The sequence below is a fragment of the Helianthus annuus genome, chromosome 17 (assembly GCF_002127325.2).
Source record: "Helianthus annuus cultivar XRQ/B chromosome 17, HanXRQr2.0-SUNRISE, whole genome shotgun sequence".
Lineage (NCBI taxonomy): Eukaryota > Viridiplantae > Streptophyta > Magnoliopsida > Asterales > Asteraceae > Helianthus > Helianthus annuus.
Genome location: NC_035449.2, coordinates 18,626,894 through 18,648,731, shown reverse-complemented (window position 1 = coordinate 18,648,731; position 21,838 = coordinate 18,626,894). Strand labels below are relative to the sequence as shown.

General features: G+C 37.5%; 3 protein-coding genes and 1 long non-coding RNA gene across 4 annotated transcripts; 2 read left to right on the top strand and 2 right to left on the bottom strand.

The window, feature by feature from the left end:
• Positions 1-211: 211 nt before the first annotated feature.
• Positions 212-2,533, bottom strand: LOC110923804. The gene has a single exon (XM_022167862.1). It carries the CDS (start codon positions 2,531-2,533, stop codon positions 212-214), a length of 2,322 nt encoding a protein of 773 aa, XP_022023554.1.
• Positions 2,534-7,444: 4,911 nt separating this feature from the next.
• Positions 7,445-9,276, top strand: LOC118488798. Its single transcript, XM_035986157.1, has 2 exons — positions 7,445-7,912; positions 9,163-9,276. The coding sequence occupies exons 1-2, from the start codon at positions 7,445-7,447 to the stop codon at positions 9,274-9,276; spliced, it is 582 nt and encodes a 193-aa protein (XP_035842050.1).
• Positions 9,277-14,778: 5,502 nt separating this feature from the next.
• Positions 14,779-16,169, bottom strand: LOC110923803. Its single transcript, XM_035986156.1, has 2 exons — positions 14,919-16,169; positions 14,779-14,826 (listed from the first exon to the last, which is right to left on the bottom strand). Exons 1-2 carry the CDS (start codon positions 16,167-16,169, stop codon positions 14,779-14,781), a joined length of 1,299 nt encoding a protein of 432 aa, XP_035842049.1.
• Positions 16,170-17,155: 986 nt separating this feature from the next.
• On the top strand, positions 17,156-17,854 carry LOC118489119. Its single transcript, XR_004886277.1, has 2 exons — positions 17,156-17,462; positions 17,554-17,854. It is a non-coding gene; the product is annotated as an uncharacterized LOC118489119 (long non-coding RNA).
• The last annotated feature ends 3,984 nt before the right edge of the window (positions 17,855-21,838 follow it).

Genomic DNA, 21,838 nt, shown 5'->3' with positions numbered 1-21,838 from the left:
GTTACATGAGGAACTTTAAAGTTTATAAACAAAACCTGCGATGCAAATTTCAGTGAAAGATTGTTGTTAAGATGCTTTATCACCTTTCAGAGAGGCGCAAAAGGAATAACTAGACCAAACATAGAAAAGCAAAATACAATTTAACTACATATCAGGTCTACATACAAACATGTGATGGACATATGTACTTAATGAATCAATTGATGTTGCCTTAAGGGATAGATTGCTGAAAGTAAAGGCGCCACTCATCAAGATATGCCTTCTTGTCTTCCTCTATGGTTGGAACGTCACGAGTCTCTAGTCTTTCTATTATCTTTGTAGTCTTACCAAGAAGCTTTGCTGCAACCTTCACACTTGCCTCTCTTTTCTCTATCACACTTTCGTGGCATCTCATTCTTATGACTCGCGGTATGTTGGTGAAGCAAGCAGAGAATATGTCTGCGATCATGCCATTTAAATGGTCAAACAACTGCTTGTTGGTAATTGGTTCTATGTTGCATGGAAATCTTAGCAAGATCGTTTGTGTGACTCGGTACATTGAATTGGCAGCAATCAACATCGTAGGTGGGTTCTCCACCATGTCTCCATTGCTATATTCGTTACTTCGTATGACAATTTCTTTAGCTTGATCAGAAAACCATTTAATAATCTCTGTTGTTGTTTGCCCTTTAAAGGCATTTCTTTTTAGAGGATTGTCCAACCACTTGCAACTGTTTTCGACCTCATGCCATAAGATCAGAGTCGTCTTCCGCATATTTACATAATCATTTGCCGTATTGAGGCTTTCTTCCACCAGATGGGTGACTGAAAGACCTTCAGCAACACTTGTTAACAAGCTCTCAGCTTCGTCGTGATGAATATTTGGGAGAGCAACAGCAAGGCATGTTAAGGTTACTATTGGTAAGCTCCAACTATTGACAAGTTCAGCAGGAAACAAAGGTTGAACATGAAGACTGTCAAAGATCTCTACTCCTTCGAATCCGGTAGATTTCTCGAGAAGCTCTAAAAGATTGATGCTTTGTTCCTTCTCAGCCTTAGATATAAAAGAATTCACGGATTTTGTAATGCCCTTCAGTGTTTTTTCAGCAAGCTCTCTCTCATTGTCGATTTGTAAGACATAATTGCTGAGATCTTCATCTATGTCGCCTGTTCTTGAGGCGATGGGCGGAGCAAACCACCTTGCCTTCAAAGAATTCCAACGATAAAAACAACTTACCACAAATATTGAAGCAACTATCACTAAAAGCCATGTAACCTTGCACAATATGACAGTCGCCTTTTGAATTCCAATGCAAAGGCTTAGAATGATACCTTTTGAATTATAGATTAGACTTCTTAATCTTCGACTGCTTGGTAGAAAAGTTACAGGGCTTTGTTTCCACTCATGCAACTTTTGGGTCCAGTACTTCTCTACTTTAAAAAACATGAAATCGTTCTTGTTCCATTTAGTGCCCAACTTGAAGCTGAAAACTGAAAAACACCTACATATAGGAGCAACGCTCCCCACCACAACTCCGATGGACTGTGTTTCACAAATGACAATTGTTGACCACTTGTAGGGCGATCCGCCTAGGCTCGTAAGAAAATGCAGTAGTGTGTAAATACTGCTAAAGCTAAACAGATACTTGTTCAACAGAGGCAAGTTGATGACCAAAACAATTACACAAATTACACCGGAAGCAGTGGATAATGGGTTATTAGCCATCCCAAACTGAGGGCTGCTTGTTTCTGCCATGACCCAATACCTTCTCACATGGTGTCTTAGTTTCTCAACTCTAGACATTTGGGTATGTTGTAATCGTTGATGAGTTAAAGATATTTTGTTTGTGGCTTGATACTTGGATTCCAAAATTTCCTTAGAGGTTGGAATTGTTACAGATGAAGAAATCATCATTATTAGTAATAGGAAAATAATAGCCATATAGATGTATGCAACCATAACAAACTTAAAGTGAAAACTATCGCCTTCGCTGCCTAAAGGATAATCGTTAATAACACCAGTATTTATCTGAATGCAAATATTCACAATCACGGTGATAACAAAAATACACAAACCTATTATGTTTGCTAGCAGTGTCTTGTTGTCCATAGACGCCAACGAAGGCATCAAGTTGGCCATCATTATGCACATGAAAGCCAAACCTCCTACCTTGGTTATTTGGTCCTCGTAACTTAGCATCCCACTACTAAGATCGACCTGTATTTTCATTGTGACGGTTATCACAGTGATGGATGCCGCATTAAGGGAGAAGTACTTACATGGAAACCAAATTTTTTTATTCCAGAAACCATGCAACAAATCGGCAGCCATGGCAAGGATGCAGAAAAAAGACGCCACTGCAATGTAGATCCCAATCCACAGCATAGGTTTACTAAATTTGTCACTGCTTTCGGTGTCCTTCGCCTTCTCACAAGAAAAAAACAATTGGTAGATATCATCATTGCCGATGATTTTACCTAATTCTTTTTGAGAATCTTGTAAAAGGGACACAATGCTGTGACATCTATCATATGAAAAATCGTCTGGGCTCATGTTGATTAAGTTGATGCTAATTATCCATATACAAGAAGATATATAACATCTCGTTTATAATATTCACACTTCAATGTTTGGTAATGTTGCACTTCAAGTATGAAACTTACTTTCAATGTGGAGGCAGACTTTGACAATGAACAGAATGTACTAGAAGACAAAAGAAAAGTTTCGGAACTTTATAATTTTACAAAGCTAATCCCAGGCACATATGGATGCAAGCCTCTCAACAAATGAATAGTTCGGATGGTATTGAAGTGGGAGCCGTTCAAAAAATAAACAAAAGAAATGAAGTGGGAATATGAGGAATGTGTCTGGTCAAACGTTAGGTTTGTCTCAACTCATGAAGCATGTGAAACTGTCAAAGTGAGACAAGGTGGGGGTGGTTTAAAATTAAAGAAAACTAAAAAAGCATGTGAAAGTTAGACGGGGATGGGGGTGGTTTAAAATAAAAAATAAAGCTAAAACTATAATAAAAATTACTTGGACGTATCAGTGAGTGAGAGAGTGCACGCGATGCTCTAGTTGTCGGTTAAAAATTACTTGGACGAACAGTTATGCTACAATAGTACAATAGACCTTGGGGCGGTGGGTTTCCTCTGGAATTGGTGACGGACCGGGCCACCCGCACTGTCTACAATCCCGGGCGTGCGTGACCTTTTCCCAATAAGTGTATACTCGGCAGACCGGGCTTTGTTCGACGTTAAAAAAACTTAATTTTGAATTTGAACGAGTTTTTCCCAAACTATTTTGATAACAAAATTAGATTATTAGAGTAACAAGCTCCCAACTAAGACCCAATTTCCATCCCTGTGAACATAGGTGTGGTTTTTATTTTTAATATTTAAATATCCTTTTATTAAAAGCTAAGTCATATTCTTTTATTTCTACCATTAAATCGATATTGTTCTTCTTATTTAACCCAGAATTAAATGTTTTAACACACAATTTGTAACACGTTATTGATCCTTCAAATATAATTCCACCCATATAATCTTATATGAAGCTTCAAATCCATGTTCGTGAACCAATACCACAAAAGACCCCTTTATTAAATCCACCAACCATTAATTAGTGAGATAAGGGTGGAAGGGTCACCCAAGGGTATTAGTCTAGCTTCGTCCAATTCTGCGCTGTCATATCAATTCTACACCCAAGTATTCTAGAACCATCAAAATACTAGTGGCACCTACCCACAAGTACTCTAGAACCATGGGCCCCACGCTTTTACTCCACCACAATCACACACACCCTAAACCTTAAACTCTCCAACATCTCGAGCCTCAAGGCCTTAATCGCTAGGGCAAACCTTACCCGGACGAGGAACCCACAAGGCCTACCCGTGGGGGTGACGACGATATTACCGGGTGGGTTCGAAACCACGGAGCCAACCCACAAGGGTGCCCTACCCTCCCTAAGCATTTGTATCCAATGATAAATTGTGTAATAGCAAAAGGTTTTTGGCTAAGTCAGGGACAACACGCACATGCTTGAGAATAAGACTATCAGTGGCGGAACTAGAAGAAATATTCAGGGGTATCCCAATTTTTTTACGATACATCTATAGAACGGAAATTTTTTTAGCTACATTACGGGGCAGGGCCGATCCTGAAAATTCAAGTGCCCTAGGCGAGCCAAAAAAAGGCCTTTAGGTCTTACCGAATTAAATTTTATAAACTAGTTTTTTTTTAAGTTAGAGTAAAATGCACGGATAGTCCCTGTGGTTTTGCAAAATAACACATATAGTCCCCAACTTTTGGAAATTACACCGGTGCTCCCTGTGGTTTGATAGTTTGTTACTCGGATAGTCCCTAGAATGGATGACGGTTAATTTTCCCTGTTAAGTGGATGTGAAATGACAAATTTACCATTCATCTTCTTCACTCTATAAAAACAAAACAACTCCACCCTAACCCCACCCACCCCCACCTTTAATGGTGGTGGAAACAGAAAGATTAACAAAATCCAAACATGAATTCATGTTAGTTTTGTTATATACTATCCATTATGTACCTCAAAGATGGCATCCGGAGAAGATGAAAGGACTTGACACTCTAAATCTTTAATGGCAATATCTTTGGTCCCTTTGTATGTTACAACAGTGATCGTCTTTGACCACATTGAAAACTCGGTTTCCCACAAGGAAAGAGGTCTTTGACCACATTGAAAACTCGGTTTCCCACAAGGAAAGAGCACTGGAAGAAGCTATTATTAGAATAGGCTTATGTCATCCAGCAATGATGATACAAAAGAGACCACCTTAGCTAGCCGGTCCTGCAACATTTATGTAATCGCTTGTTTGCGAAAAAACGATAATAATGAATGAATAATCCAAGAATTTCACCTGCCCATCAAAGAAAACAGTGTTTTGACCTCTGTTCTGATAATCACGAAGCTTGTTAACATAAGGAAGAACGTGATTAATGGTGGGGGGAGACGGAGAGAAAGGCGGGGGTGGGTGGGGTTGTTTTGTTTTATAGAGTGGAGAAGATGAAGGGTAAATTTGTCATTTTACATGCACTTAACGGAGAAAACTAACCATCATCCACTCCAGGGACTATCCGAGTAACAAACTGTCAAACCACAGGGAGCACGGTGTAATTTCCAAAAGTTGGGGACTATAGATGTTATTTTGCAAAACCACGGGGACTATCCGTGCATTTTACTCTTTAAGTTATTAGTATTTAGATTAACGAATCAATATTGAGCATATCACATTTGTGCTAGGCTTTATGAATTAATATTGGCAATTAATTTGGGCTTAATATCAGTTTCTAAAAAAAAAATTTGAGGGGTGTCCTAGTAGCGGTTGAGGGGTATCCTTAGTATAAAAATCGGAAAAAAAAAAATTTTACACTACCGCTTAAAAGTTGAGCCGTAGCCCGGGCTACGCCTACGACTATACTAAGTCCGCCCCTGAAGACTATGACTAGATAAATAAAGACATAAACTAAGGAGTAAATTGTCAAAATCGTCCCTGAGGTTTGGTTATGTTAGCCAGTTTCATCCAAAACAACCTTTTTTGTACCATATTGCCCTTTACTTTTAGAACTTTTTGCCATTTTCATCCAAACTCTAGCTTTTTTTTTTTTTTTTTTTGCCAAAATCGTCCTTAAGGTTTGGGATTTCTTGCCATTTTCATCCAAATATATGAGAGAAAAAATAACCTAAATTAGACGTTTGGATGAAAATGGCAAAAGGTCTCAAAAGTGAAGAACAATATTGTACAAAAAAATCGTTTTAGATGAAATTGACAAACATGCCCAAACCTCAGGTACGATTTTGGCAATTTACTCTAAAGTAAGACAGTACCAATGTGGGAAATAGGAAGAGACTTAGCTTTGCCAACAATGAAAGTCTCAGAATCAGTGTATGGGGTAGCATCAAAAACCAGAGAAGAATAAGTAGTCATATGCACGATAGCACCAAAATCGAGTATCAAAAAGTCAACCTTCTCACAAAAACTAGACAAATCAGCAGAACGCCCAAAATTTGGTGAAGATTGTCCAAAATGAGGAGAAGTTTGTTGATTAGCCTAAACAGAAAAAACGTCCAGGCCCAAAATCGTGAACGAAAACTGGATCAATAGCTGATGTGGGTTGCACCATGCTTGGCTGAGTAACAATCATAGGCTGATTGTTGTTTGTTGGGTAATGATAAGTTAGGTCGGGACCAAAATGGATTCATTGATAATCAAGGTTGTAAAATTAGTTTTAGGAGGCCGAGTAATCGCTACAAAGTACGGTGTCAATAAGATGTTTCTTCAACTCTGCCTAATTACTCGGAATCGATTAAAGGCAGTCAATTTCGGCCAGAGTAGAATTTAGTCAGTCAACTAGCGACAAATTTGACTTAAAAAATAAAACATAATTTCTATATATATATATATATATATATAATATTAATGAATCGATATCATTTTTCAAGGAATAAATTTCAATTGTTGAAATATTTTAGTTATTTAACATACATATTTTTTATTAATATTGATATTCACGTAAATTCTTATAAATACTAGTAAAATTTTGATACTATATGTATAGGGTTAGAATCATGTGAGAAGCATTAGCCTAATTAAGAAACTTGAGAAGCATTTTGGACTACACATTTTCTCTAAGCTTTTCGTAATATACCATATCATACACGACATATGGCAGAAGAAAAATGGTCATACGAGCCGTATGACTTCGTCGGCGATGTGCGTTGTCATGTCGTCATTTTTGTATTAGTACAACACATCATTCAACCAATATGATGTGACGAACTCATATGCCTTTGTAAGATGTGTTGATCTAACACGTCATACGACCACGTATGATCATTTTCCACCTAGTGGTGTATCGTTAGCACGTCATTCGCATGCACATTTTTTCTGCCCAACAACAAATACGAGGCTTCTAAGCTGGGTTTAAAAAAGTGTGCCCGAGGCAGCCTAGGCGCCGAGGCGCAAGGAATACAAAACGCGCAACCGGGTTTTTGGCAAAATTTAATTATGAGGTACACTTGAAACGCGCGCCTCATTTATTTTGAACATTTTTCGTGCACCCGATAGTTGTTTAACATACGTTTCAGGGTGTATATGTATGTAATTTCAATAATAATGCTTATTTGCGTCTAAATATTGGGTAAAATATAACCTATAGGAAATATAAAAAAAAAATATAATACTCGGGTACGAAAAGCGGTGCACTTTTGCGTTTGGCGCCTCAGTTTTAGACCTTGTCGCTTTTGTCCGCTTCTCGCTTTTTAAAACCAAGGTTCTAAGAGCATGAGTTACCGTCACGACAAACGGCGCAAGTATAGGACACGTAAGAAGGCGCGGATAAAAAATATTTTGTTTCATTTTATAAATCTATTTAAACTTACATCTCACACATACAATTCAAACACTTCAAATCAATAATTTTCACTATGGATTTTTCATCTTCATCATCGGATTCTAAAGAAGACGCGGTTATCGTGGAGTCTGTCAAGTTAACGATCGAGTTTATGAATGAAGTGACCCAAGGTTTAACTCCGCAACCTTTAACAAGACGGCCTCATCTAGACCGGGATCATGAGGCGGCTCATGAATTATTGATACGTGACTACTTTTCCGAAAATCCGGTTTATAATGAAAATCTTTTTAGGCGACGTTTTCGTATGAGTCGGCGACTTTTTTTACGAGTAGTTGAAGATTTGCAAAACTCGTTTGAATTTTTCCAACAAAGACGTGATGCTAGAGAAGTACTCGGTTTTTCGGGAATACACAAATTTTTCCAACAAAGACATGGTAGCATCGATTGCACGCATTGGGCATCGGGAAATTGTCCAACGGCTTGGCGAGGTCAGCATGAGCGAGGCGATCACCCTGACCCAAGCATTATGCTTGAAGTCGTGGCAACACTTTTTTTTAATTTTAAGTGTATTTAATAATATTAAATTATATTTGTTAATATATAAGCTAGACGTGACGACGATGTAATCACCAACCAAACCCTTACCATTACACCTCTTTTGAGCATTTCTGAGTAAGAAAAAAATGTGCTTATGTGTCGCCTACATGGGAACACTTTTTTCTCACCCAACCCTTTACCAACCAAACCCCCATAACACATAGTCTAAGCATTTGATTCTCCTTGATAAAAAAAAGGTCACATGTGTGTAGGTGTCTTTGATTCTCCTTGATAAAAAAAAGGTCACGTGTGTGTAGGTGTCTAACAGTTCCATACTTGAGGACTTAAAGGTATAAATGTTAAAAGAAATAGTAAACACGAGAAAAGGTCAATTACATCTAATTGGCAAGTTTAGATGTCAAAACATCCCAAAAATGACACATAAGTAATACAAGCATTACCGTTTCACTCCAATATCAGGATATCTTTATCTTGTAATCATCTAACTAGAAAGAGTTTTGATTAGACCATAATTCAGGAGATTAATGCTCGCTAGCCAAGGAACCAAATATTCAACAAAAACCTTCAGCTCTGAATCAGGCAATCAGCCATTCAAATGACCGACCCCTGTATCACCCTGCTTTCAACATACTCCAATATAAAGAAAGTGGCATATCTCACCAGCCATCAACATGCAATCACTCATAATTAGGCCATAACACTATAACAGGAATAATTTCATAACAGAGAGATAAGAAAGTAGATGTGCAAAAATTTCCATATATATATGCATCAATTACAAACAAATAAAAAGGATTAAATCACCAATAGATCTTCTACATAAGACCATGGTTTGCTCCAAAACTCAAAAACATCTAAATACAGGAGCAATGGCTCCCACCACTACTCCAATAATGACAGTTGTTGACCACTAGTAAGGCGATCTATCTGTTATATGTTTCCAATTTCCTTCAAGCATACATTGAAGCGCCAAAAATAAGTTCATCAGTAGACTAATTACACGGATAAGTCCAGAAACAATGGATAATGAACTACTAGCTATCACAAACTGAGAGCTATCAGTTTCTGCCATGACCCAATACCTTTTGGTTTCACAGCTATAGACATTCAGATATGTTGTAGACATTGATCAGCTAAGGATATTGTGTTCATCGCTTGGTACTTGAAGTCCAAAATTTCCTTAAAGGTTGTAATTGTTAGAGATGATGAAATCATTATATTAAGCATCTGTAGGATCATAGCCGTATAGCGGATCTCAAGGCGGATACAGCCATACGGATACAACCAATAGCCATAGATAAGATTACTTATCTGAATGCAAATATTCACAATCATGGTGATAACTAGAATACACAAACCTATAAAACCATCATTGTTCACAATCATGGTGATAACTAGAATACATTAAATTAGCCATCATTGTGCACATAAAAGCCAAGCTTTCGAGTTTGGCTAATGGCTACTTGTTCCTCGTAACTTGCACTACTCAAGTCAACGGGCAGTTTCATATTAGCCATCATTGTGCACATAAAAGACCAGCTTTAGTGTTTGGCTGCTTGTTCCACGTAACTTGGCATAGCATTACTCAAGTCAACGGGCAGTTTCATGGTGACGACGATCACCGCAATATACGGGGCATTAAAACTGAAATATTTACACGGAAACCACAACGCTTTATACTGAAAACCATGCAACATATTGGCAGTGTAGATCCCAATCCACACCATAGGTTTACTAAAACTGTAACTGTTTTCGGCATCCCCCTCCGTCTCACAGGAATAAAGCAACTGAGAGAGGACACAACTGCTGAGGTATTTATCGAATTTTTCATCAGTAGAGCAGAGCCTGTCCCAAGCTGACACAATTCCCAAACAATTTTTATACGAATTTTTCATCAGTAGAGTAGAGAAGAGCCTATCACAGTTTGTAAGCGGAAATTTCAGTACCGAATTTAAACGTGCAGTAACCGAATTGATTCGATCTGGTAGCAAGTGATTCGATCGGCTAGGTCACGAACACAGGGTAGATCGATCATCCTTCATCGATGTTTGTGTAGAGTGATCTTAGGGATGTCGATTGGAGTGGTTTGGGGTGGATTGCGGCGGTGGAGCCGTCGGCGTGGACTACCGGAAGCGAGAGAGAAGAAGGGATCGTTTTGATTTCGTTTTAGGGTTTCAACTGGTGGATTGGGTTTAGGTTTTAGACCGGGTTAAAAGAGCGGGTTATACTTGACCCGGTTAAAAAAGTATCAGTTTATAAATCTTAAGTTTAGAAATTACGGTTTAAACCCTTAGGTTTTGAGTTAAGTGCACAAATGGCCGTTGTGAACTTGTGATATGTCAAAATTTTGGATTGAATCCCTAACTATGAGAAACTAAACTGGCAGTCCCAAACCCGCATCATGGTTAAACCATGCGATCGTCCCAGAAATAAATCATGGGTCCGCCACTACTCGGTTAGAAAATTAAAAGGTAGGAACAAAACACGTGACACAAACCCAACCCATGACTCTCTCACCATCTCTCTCGGTCACATGTCTAATGTTGAAAAAGAAGGCCTCATCACCATCGGTGGTCATCAATAGTCACTAATTATGTTACCTTGTTTTTCTTCATTCGTTTTTAATAAAATGATGACAACTTAACTCACAAGAGGCAAGTTTAAATAAATTATATCATGTAGTATAATATAAATTCAAATATATATAAAAATTTACATCGAGATAGATGGTAAACGGGCAACAAGCTGCGTCGGTACCCCTTTTTGAATAGCAAAACTAAGTCTTTTAAAAACAACGTCTATAGATCTCAGGGTCATAACATTACTATGCATGACCCTTTGAACTCGACTAAGTACGTCCACAGCCTCTGGCGCCAGAAAACCGAAAGTATCAAAAGCAAATTGGATAAACACGTGCTGGTTGTCAAGGCACGCTTTCTGGTGTTTAGTCACTTTTCCCGAAACAGCCTTTAAAGCAACATGACCCTCTGTGAAAGCACTACCCCTAAGCTCACAAGCGAGGAAACCCCTGTTAGATCGATCGACTTGACTTATGGGATAGTGATTTGTACACTAATAAATTTGATACGTAAACGACAACACAACACGCGGTAATAAGTCAAAAGCAGTGTAATGGTATAATAGTCCAAACTCATAATTGTTGTGCATTGATCAAAATATCTTAGATATAAATGAACACCGGTTATATTAAGGGTCCTGATATTAACACATGGAAAAAACTTATTTTCACATGGTATATACGGGTCGTATAATGTTATACGGCCCGTATAGAATTTAAAAAACTAACAAAGTCTGTGCCAGCACCATAATGTTATACGGCCCGTATAAATGACAAAACTTGTAATTTACTCTGAAAAAAATTAAAACTTTACCTAACACGTTTTGAGTACGCGTGTGGCTCTTATAATAATCTCGGTACGCATTGGTCTAACCCTAACTTCCACTCCAGAATAACCGTCCTCCGCGAGTTCTCTAGTAAGAACCTCGTTTAACTCAGCGAAAAACACGCCATCTGCTACAAACTGATACACAAAAACATAATAAACTTAGATTGATGGAAGGCTAAACATAATATTATTTAAAAAACAGGATTGGTGAGGGAGTAACCTTTCGCGTTTTGCTCAATTGAGTTGCCATTGTTGCCGTTAAGGTTTCGGTGATGATGAAGAGTTCCGGTCACAATTGAGTCGCTACAGTTTTCCGGGGGAAATTGTGTAGGGACCGCAGTTACCATATATATTTGAAGATGGTTAGACTATCACCGTTTGTGACTTTCTGTCCAAATAAATTAAAGAAAAAGAAAAATTCTATTTTTCTACACAACCTGGTTGGCCAAACAACCCAAGGTTGCAAGAGGTTGGATTAGTTTTAAAATTGGATTAGTTTCATCACCTAATTTTCCTTTTTGTATTTTATTTTCTAACTACCAATTCCCCCAATAATTTTATTACTCAAATAATTTTTAATATTTAAACTGAATAACAAAACTAAATACACCGTATTTCCTAAAATAAATTTCTGAACATTACGATATAAATTTTATTAAAAACGGAGTTCGTTTGAAAAAAAAAAATATTTTCCAGTATATTATATATATTGATTGTTTAACTTTTAATTTTTATATTAAAAATAAGTAACGTTTATTTGTTTTTTAAAAAATAATTGTTTCAATTATTATTTACATTTATTTAATAAAAATTTAGGTTGGGTTGAGTTGTGAATGTGTATTAAAATTGAGTTAGGTTGGGTTGTGTATGTGGAAGAGAGAGAAATTAGTTTTTTATTAAAGGTTGGGTTGAGTTGGATTGTGAATGTGGATAGTCTTGGGGTTACAAAGAAATTAACGATTTAATGGGGTAGGGTTAAAACCCGATTTAACAAGGTAGGGTTAAAGCCCAAAACAAGTCCTTTTTTTCATGTTTTATCCAAAACGACTTTTTTGTATCATATCGTCTATCACTATGTCAATATGGTACATAAAATCACTTTGGATGAAACTGTGGTACAAAAAATCGACAAACAGTCCCAAACCTCGAGGATGATTTTGGCAATTTACACTTCTTTGATTCTCTTTTATGTCTATAGTTAGGCCGTGTATAGTGAAGGAGTTAAAGCATCCACGATTCCACGGCATACCAACCGGTTGTCAAACACGATTACGAGTAGCCAAAGAAGGGCGCCAAAGGTGGGTGTTGCCACCAGAATAACGGGCGTGAAGGAAATTGTTGTGAGAGCTGATTTTTTCTCCAACCAATCATAATCCAATCCACTTTTTATTTTAAAAAATATAACTTTAAAAATAATTATGTTTTTAGTTTAGCTACTACACATATTTATTATGTACCACTGCCTATGTGATACTGACGAGACAGTAACTTTTTCACTTTAGTTATTCTATTACACTTGGTCTTATAAATTAAGATCTTGTAACTTCTTAAACTCATAAATCATAATTACCAAGTTTTTAACACAAAATGTTACATGCTATCAAAAGCCTTAAACAACAAAAAAACTCATCACTCTTTATAATGAGTATCATTGTACTTGTTGAAAAGGTCAATTCATTATCAAACACATATAGTTTATTTTGTCTAATGTTTTGTGTTATACTTGTATGCAGTGGGCTTGAGTAGCTAGATCTTTGAATTGAGCGCTGCATTTGTAAGGCTTAGAGGGAGTTTATGCATCGTTCGGTTCTCATCCATATGCATTGCCGCTTCTCATCCATTCGTCTTACACAATTTTTATTCGTCAGATCATTCTTTGGGTTAATAAAACTTTGGTTTGGGTATTCTTCTTGTTTGAGTGTTAATCCATGATTCTTGACAATTGTCATTAACACCAACGGCCATTGCGAATATGTGTAAAAAAGAAATAATAATAATAATAAGAGCTAACACAAGAAGCCTCACGGATACCATAATACAAATCCAATAGAAATTAACAACGGTTTGCATCTACATAATAACTAACGCTTTTACAACCACCATTAAAGTTTTGATTTACATGTTTATAGCAATAAGCATCAGTACCTCTAGTATCTCGAGAGATAACAACCCAACTCTCCTATAGTAATTAGGTTTCAGGGTTACAACTTGCAAATACTATAAGAAATAAACAATTAAGTTAGGACCAAGCTAGGGGAGCCCCAGACCTAGAGTTACAGCAAGCATGGAGTACTCAGTAGTGAAATGGTCACCTTAAAACAGTGTTGTCATACTGTCACCCTTTGGGTATCCAATAATATCTGATATGTATAAGTGGTCTCCTTAAATGTATCAGCTAGAACTTGTCAAGATGGTACCTAAGATAAAGATGAATAAATCTGTTGTAATTAATTAAAACATATTATGACTTATGAGACTCAAAAGTCAAATCTGTAGCTGATTAAGGTACTAGCTATGCCCCAAATAACAGAGATAAAAATTAGTACCTTAACACTTCATTATATAATGACGCCGCCACTCATCAATATATGCCATCTTGTCATCTGGTATGGTTGGAACGCGAGTCTCTAGTCTTTCTATTATCTTTGTAGTCTTACCTAGAAGCTTTGCTGCAACCTTCACGCTTGCCTCTCTTTTCTCTATCACACTTTCATGGCATCTCGTTGTTATGACTCGCGGTATGTTGGTGAAGCAAGCACAAAATATGTCTGCAATCATGCCTTTTAAATGGGCAAACAACTGCTCTTTGGCAATTGGTTGTATGTTGCTTTGGTATCTAAGCAAGATTGTTTGTGTGATACGATACATTGAATTGGCAACAACCAACGTCTTATCAACCAGATCTCCTTTGGTACTGATTTCTGTCACAATTTCTTTACCTTTATCAGAAAACCATCTAACAACCTCTATTGCTGTTTTCTCTTTAAAAACACTTTTTGCTAAAGGGGTATCCAACCACTTGCATTTGTTTTCAACCTCATGCCATAAAATTAGAGTGGTCTTCCGAATATTTACATATTCATTTGCATTATTGAGGCTTTCTTCCACGAGATGGGTAAATGCAAGACCTTCACCAACACTTGTTAACAAGCTCTCAACGCCGTCATTTAGGAGAGCAACAGCAAGGCATGTTAAGGTTACTATCGGTAAGCTCCAACTGTTTACAGGTTCAACAGGAAGCAAAGGTTGAATATGGTCAGTGTCAAAGATCTCTACTCCTTCAAATCCAGTAGATTTCTCGAGAAGCTCCTCTAAAAGATGGTTGTTTTTCTCCTTCTCGACTTTTGATATGCAAGCATTCATAGATTTCGAAATTCCCTTGAGTGTTTTTTCAGCAAGATCTATCTCATTCTCAATCAGTACGACATATCTGCTCAGGTCTTCATCTGCTGCATCGTTGGTCCTTGAGGCGCTGGGTGGAGTATACCGCCTAATTGCCTTGCAATGATAATAACAAATTGCCAAAAATATTAAGGCGACTATCACTATGAGCCGTATCGCTTTGCACAATATGACAATTACCTTCTGAAAACCAATGCCAAGGCTTAGAATGATGTATTTTGAATTATAGATGAGACTTGTTGATCTTTGACAGCTTGACAGAAAAAGTACAGGGCTTTGTTTCCACTCTTGCAACTTTTGAGTCCAGTACTTCTCTACTTTAAAGAATATGAAATCATTCCTATTCCATTTAGTGCACAACTTGAAGCTGAAAACTGAAAAACATCTTGATATAGGAGCAATGGTTCCCACCACGACTCCAATGGACTGCGTTAACAAAATGGCAAGTGTTGACCACTTGTATGGCGATGCATATAGATTCATAGCTACGTATAGTAGCCTCTCAAGACCATACAATCCAAACAGAAATTTGAACACCATGAGAAAGTTCAAGACGAAAACCACTACACAAACTACTCCAGAAGCTGTGGACAATGGATTACTAGCCATCCCAAACTGAGGCTTACCGGTTTCTGCCATGACCCAATACCTTCTCACGTGTTGTCTTAGTTTCTCAACTGTAAACATGTGACTTTGGTCAGTCGTTAAAGATATTTTGTTTATGGCTTGATACTTGTATTCCAAAATTTCCTTAAAGGATGGAACTGTTAGAGATGAAGAAACCATCATTATTAGTAACAAAAGGATCATAGTCATATAGCTGTATGCAACCATAACGAAGTCAAAGACAATATCATCATACTGGGGACCATATGTCTTATTAGTAATAACACTAGTATTTATCTGAATGCAAATATTCACAGTCACGGTGATGACGAGAATACACAAACCTATTACGTTTGCTACTAGTGTGTTGTTGTCCATAGACGCCAGAGAAGGCATTAAGTTGGCCATCATGGTGCACATGAAACCCAAACTTCCTATCTTGGTTGCTTGGTCCACGTAACTTTCCATCCCACTACTTAGATCAACAGGCAGTTTCATTGCAATAGTTATCACCGTGACAGATGCCGCGTTGAGAGAGAAATATTTACATGGAAACCACAACTTTTTATTCCATAAACCATGCAACAAATCAGCAGCCATGGCAAGTATACATAAAAACGAGGCTGTTGCAATGTAGATCCCAATCCACACCATAGGTTCACTAAACCTCTCACCTGTTTCAGTATCCTCATCCCTATAACAAGAAAATATCAATTGGCCGAAATCATCCTCGGTGATGATTTTACTTAATAATATTGTGTGAGAATCGTGCAAAATATCCACAACTTGCCTGCATCTACTAGATGAATAATTGTGTGAACGCATGTTGGGATTTTTGAACCAATTAAGTAATGAGTAAGTTGATGGTAATTAACTACAAAAAACAGATGTTTCGAGAATGAACAACACTGGCCACAACCGGCACTAATCTTCCAGAGGTAAACATATGAAGAGATTTATGGTTTACAAATATAAATGTGGGTTTTGATATGTTGCAGACGTTTAACTGGAACCAGTGATCACATATGGATGCAAGCATATGGCATGTTAAGAGTTTTGATGGAACTGAAGTGTGACCAAATTTTAGGTTTGTGTTGACTCTTGAGTATTGAAGCATGTGACATGTCAGAGTGAGCCCACTGTCAAACAACTTATCTAATAACTTAGAGTTAAATGCCATTTTAGTCCTTGTGGTTTGGGCTATTTTACCAGTTTAGTCCAAAGGTTTCATTTTTCTTCTGTGGGTCCAAAAAGGTTACACCGTTGCCATTTTAGTCAACTGGGTTAACTTTATCCATTTTTTCTGTTAAGGAGAATGGCAATTCGGTCATTTTATATGGCCGAATTATACTTATAGTTGGCAGAATTACATATAAAATAACCGAATTATTCTTCTCGTTAACAGAAAAAATGAATGAAATTAACCCAGTGGACTAAAATGGCAACAGTGAAACTTTTTTGGACTCACAGGCGAAAAATGAAACATTTGGATTAAATGCCAAAATAGCCCAGACCACAGGAACTAAAATGACATTTAACTCAATAACTTAATTAAAATTAAGGGTATCTGAGGTGTTCCCATGGAGGTTGTTTGGTAAATGAGTTTGCCGCGCGGGCACACCGTCACACCCCCATTGGTGAACGTTGAACTGTGGTCTTCGAGGAGTAGTCACCATGTGTTTGAGTGTTGTTTTTTCGACCTTTTGTGCAATCCAACGACTATATAGCCATTAACAATTAATAATAAATACATAAATACATCTATCTAGTATAATTAAAGAAACCAATTTTTGGACATGTGTCACTCAATTGAGGGCTGCTATGACTTTTCCTTCGCTTAATGCCCAGCGTCTGATATGAGCACCGGGTAATGAAGCCGATTCAAAACAAAAACCATTATCCAAAACCCTAATTTCTCCACTTCCACCACCAATCTTCTATACCTCCGTATTCATTTTCCCCTTTCCATCTTTTCTTCACAAAACCCTAATGGCCTAATCTGACTCACCAATCGTCAACCTCTTCAATTTGTGATGTTTACTCCGGAGTACAAGGGCAGTTTGGCGACACTACGTTGACCAAGGTCTTCATGATTTCATTCGGTTCAGCATTGAACAGGTAACAGTCCCCAACTGAAACTCCATCATGTGTGTAACGGCTATGATCGAATTTGTGTGTTACTATTTTCATACTGTTAACCTAATCATAGGATATCTGGTTTGGAAAACTTACAAGAGGTGATTTTACCGCTGATAAACCAAGGACGGGGTTGTCGGGGCTGTTGCGGTCGAAAGGATAAAGAACATTATTCAAGCGGGTTAGAATTAATACAATATAATGGAATTCCACGTGCGTTGTTACGGACATCGGCCGAAATCAGTTTGGTTTGTTAGAATATCGGTACAATGTCGGTCAGTATAGCAACCGAAAGCGATATGCCCAATGGGATATCAACACGTGTTTTGCATTGAATGAAAATCATAAAAACAAATACTGGTATCAGTTATGAAAAATAATCAAAGCTTGCTATAGTAAATATTATTTAATATAATAGATATAAATTGTAGTAATTTTAGTATTTAGAAATTTTGAAGTTTTAAAGAATTTAGCTAATAATACGTGTAATCTTGGAATAAATGTGAATTTAAAAGTAAAGTGATAGTGATATTTATTTAGAGTTTCGTTAGTTTAAAAGAAGAAAAGACAAAAGAAACTTGAATAAAAAATCTTGGTAATTAATGAAAAGTGATGATGACACATGGATAGTCACAAAATGAACTTTACCAAATGGGACGATAGGTAGTGGATTTAACACTGTACATGTAGCCCAATAAGTGTACACATAATTCAACAGTAAATTTCTCTTAAAGTATTTTTGCTAATAAATAGTAGGTAAATATAATAAATTATTAACTTTTAGGGGTTTACTATTTAACTTTTGAAATAAAAAACAATATTCATAAATAATGAGGAGAGCAACGAAAAAAAGGCTAGAATGAACAAAAAGGAAGAGTCGTTGGGCTTTGATGTAGTTCGTCCCAATCTTTTTTAGTTGGGTGTTTTAAGGTTCCAATATTGGTTTTGCTTTTCTCTTAACCAAAAACTGAACAGATCCGAATTCAAATTCTGTCAAATCGAAACGTTCAACCAAGTAAACCAATTCCTTCACTATATACAATTTGGTTATCCGGTTATTATTCAGTTTATCAATTGAATCGGTTTGGTCATCTGAAAAAGGAAGATTTGTGGAACCGATAACCGAACCCGAACCCAAAACCAAAACCAAATTCACAAGTTGGATCAGTTTTTCCCAATTACAGATACGCTTCGGTATTTTTTACACATCCCTATTTATTATTCCTTAGGTAGAAAATTTACTATTCTTTGGTCTCTTATTGATAAACACCCGTTGACTGACTTGAGGCGTTAAATATGGTTCATTATAAGCCACATATGACTTAAGGCATCATCAACATAACAACAAAGGGTGCTACTGTATGCACACCGTCTCACGTCATCATACACTGGCAGAAGAAAAATGGCTATACAAGCCGTATGACTTCGTCAGCGGTGTGTGTTGTCATGTCGTCATTTTTGTATTAGTACAGCACATCTGTTAAAAACAATGGTATTATGACCGATTTCAACACATAGCAAAATAAAATCACAACGAACACAAAATATAGCGACAAAACGGTGGCAAATCTCTTATTAAACCAACCCAAAGTGATTACCCCCCAAACACCCAACAGATCTTACAAAATAGTAAGATCAGAGAACGATACAGAAATACAAAGAAATATCCAGATGGTCATTCAAAGATGATCATCAACTCCAGAAGATCAATCTCTCTCAAAATACAACAGAGAGATTATATCAAGTTGATGAGATGTTTCACTTTAGCCCCTGAAAAGTTACAATTGAGTCCAAAACTCTTCACCAAGATGATCGCAGCCCCTGCGACTTTACATACAGCCCCTTTCACTATTACCTGTGCACAAAACTCAACCAAACATTATAACACGAACCTGATACATAAACTGGGCCAACACAATAAGCCCATGACAGCATACCAAGTCCAACGAATGACAAGAAACCCATATACTTTCAACAACATCATTCAGCCAATATTATGTGACGAACTCATATGGCTTTGTAAGATGTGTTGGTCTAACACGTCACACGACCACGTATGATCATTTTCCGCTTAGTGGTGTGTGGTTAGCACGTCATTCGCATGCATATTTTTCTGCTGAACAACAAATACAAGGGTTCTAAGTTGGGTTTAAAAAAGTGTGCTTGCGGCAGCCTAGGCGTGAGGCTACAAGGGTTCTAAGTTGGGTTTAAAAAAAGTGTCCTTGAGGCGAGCCTCGCGCTTTTTAAAACCAAGGTTCTAAGCATTTGATTCTCCTTGATAAAAAAAGGTCACATGTTTGTAGGTGTGTAACAATTCCACACTTAAAGGTATAACTGTAAAAAAAAATAGTAAACACGAGACTTTCATATCATAAATCAAAAGATAGGATAGGAAGAAAAGGTCAATTACATCTAATTGGCAAGTTTAGATGCCAAAACATCCCAAAAATGACGCATAAGACCATTGGGTATGGTTTAGTTAGTCTCTTTGAGACCATCCGCCATGTAGGCGCCACATCACCACGGGAGGAGGATCATCCCCTTGAGGACTACCCAAGGGTGCGGAGGTCTGCCCAACATAATAAAAAACCAATATATTAAAGGAGAGAGAGGGGGGCCCCACCATCCTTGCAACTCAGCCAACCAGCCACCATCCTTTGCTCGTCGCCTCCGTCTTGTAGAGGACGCCTGCGACGCGACGACCCCAGAGGGGGCGGTGTGGGATGAGCCAGACGACCCGGGACGGAGGGGAGCCGACCCCCATACCGCACGGTCTAAGTAATCCAAGTATTACCGTTTCACTCCAATATCAGGATATCATTATCTTGCAATCATCTTAACTTAACTGGAAAGAGTTTTGATCAGACCATAATTCAGGAGATAATTGCTCGCTAGCCAAGTAAACCAAATATTCAACCAAAAACCTGCAGCTCTAAATCAGGCAATCAGCCATTAAAATGAGCGACCCCTGTATCACCCTGCTTTCAACATACTCCAATATAAAGAAAGTGGTATCTCTCACCAGCCATCAACATGCAATCACTCATAATTAAGCCATAACACTATAACAAGAATAATTTCATAACAAAGAGATAAGAATGTGGATGTGCAAAATTTTCCATATATATACATGCATCAATTACAAACAAATAGAAAAGATTAAATCACCAATAAATCTTCTACATAAGACCATGGTTTGCTCCAAAACTAAAAAACATCTAAATACTGGAGCAATGGCTCCCACCACTACTCCAATAATGATAGTTTTTGACCATTAGTAAAGCGATTTATCTGTTATATGTTTCCAGTTTCCTTCAAGCATACATTGACGCACCAAAAATAAGTTCATCAGTAGACTAATTACACGGATCAGTCCAGAAGCAGTGGATAATGAACTACTAGCTATCACAAACTAAGGGCTGTCAGTTTCTGCCATGACCCAATACCTTTTGGTTTCACAGCTATAAACATTCAGATATGTTGTAGACATTGATCAGCTAAGGATATTTTGTTCATCGCTTGGTACTTGAAGTCCAAAATTTCCTTAAAGGTTGTAGTTGTTAGAGATGATGAAATCATTATATTAAGCAACTGTAGGATCATAGCCGTATAGCGGATACAGCCATACGGATACAGCCAACAGCCATAGATAAGATTACTTATCTGAATGTAAATATTCACAATCATGGTGATAACTAGAATACACAAACCTATAAACTCATCATTGTTCACAATCATGGTGATAACTAGAATACATTAAATTAGCCATCATTATGCACATAAAAGCCAAGCTTTCGAGTTTGGCTAATGGCTACTTGTTCCATGTAACTTGGGATAGCACTACTCAAGTCAACGGGCAGTTTCATATTAGCCATCATTGTGCACATAAAAGCCTAGCTTTAAAGTTTGGCTACTTGTTCCACGTAACTTGGCATAGCACTACTCAAGTCAACGGGCAGTTTCATGGTGATGACGATCACCGCAATATACGGGGCATTAAGACTGAAATATTTACACGGAAACCACAACGTTTTATATTGAAAACCATACAGCATATTGGCAATGTAGATCCCAATCCACACCATAGATTTACCAAAACTGTAACTGTTTTCGGCATCCCCCTCCATCTCACAGGAATAAAGCAACTGAGAGAGGACACAACTGCTGAGGTATTTACTGAATTTTTCATCAGTAGAGCAGAGCCTGTCCCAAGCTGACACAGTTCCCAAACAATTTTTATACGATTTTTTCATCAGTAGAGTAGAGAAGAGCCTATCACAGTTTGTAAGCGGAAATTTCAGTACCGAATTTAAAAGTGTAGTAACCGAATTGATCCGATCTGGTAGCAAGTGATTCGA

Coding starts and splice junctions, on each gene's coding strand:
- LOC110923803 (XM_035986156.1), bottom strand. CDS start 16,169: ATGCGTTCACACAATTATTCATCTAGTAGATGCAGGCAAGTTGTGGAT. Junction 14,827..14,918: donor TTGGCATTGGTTTTCAGAAG/GTAATTGTCATA, acceptor CAAGGCAATTAG/GCGGTATACTCCACCCAGCG.
- LOC118488798 (XM_035986157.1), top strand. CDS start 7,445: ATGGATTTTTCATCTTCATCATCGGATTCTAAAGAAGACGCGGTTATC. Junction 7,913..9,162: donor GCATTATGCTTGAAGTCGTG/GCAACACTTTTT, acceptor AAGCATCTGTAG/GATCATAGCCGTATAGCGGA.
- LOC110923804 (XM_022167862.1), bottom strand. CDS start 2,533: ATGAGCCCAGACGATTTTTCATATGATAGATGTCACAGCATTGTGTCC.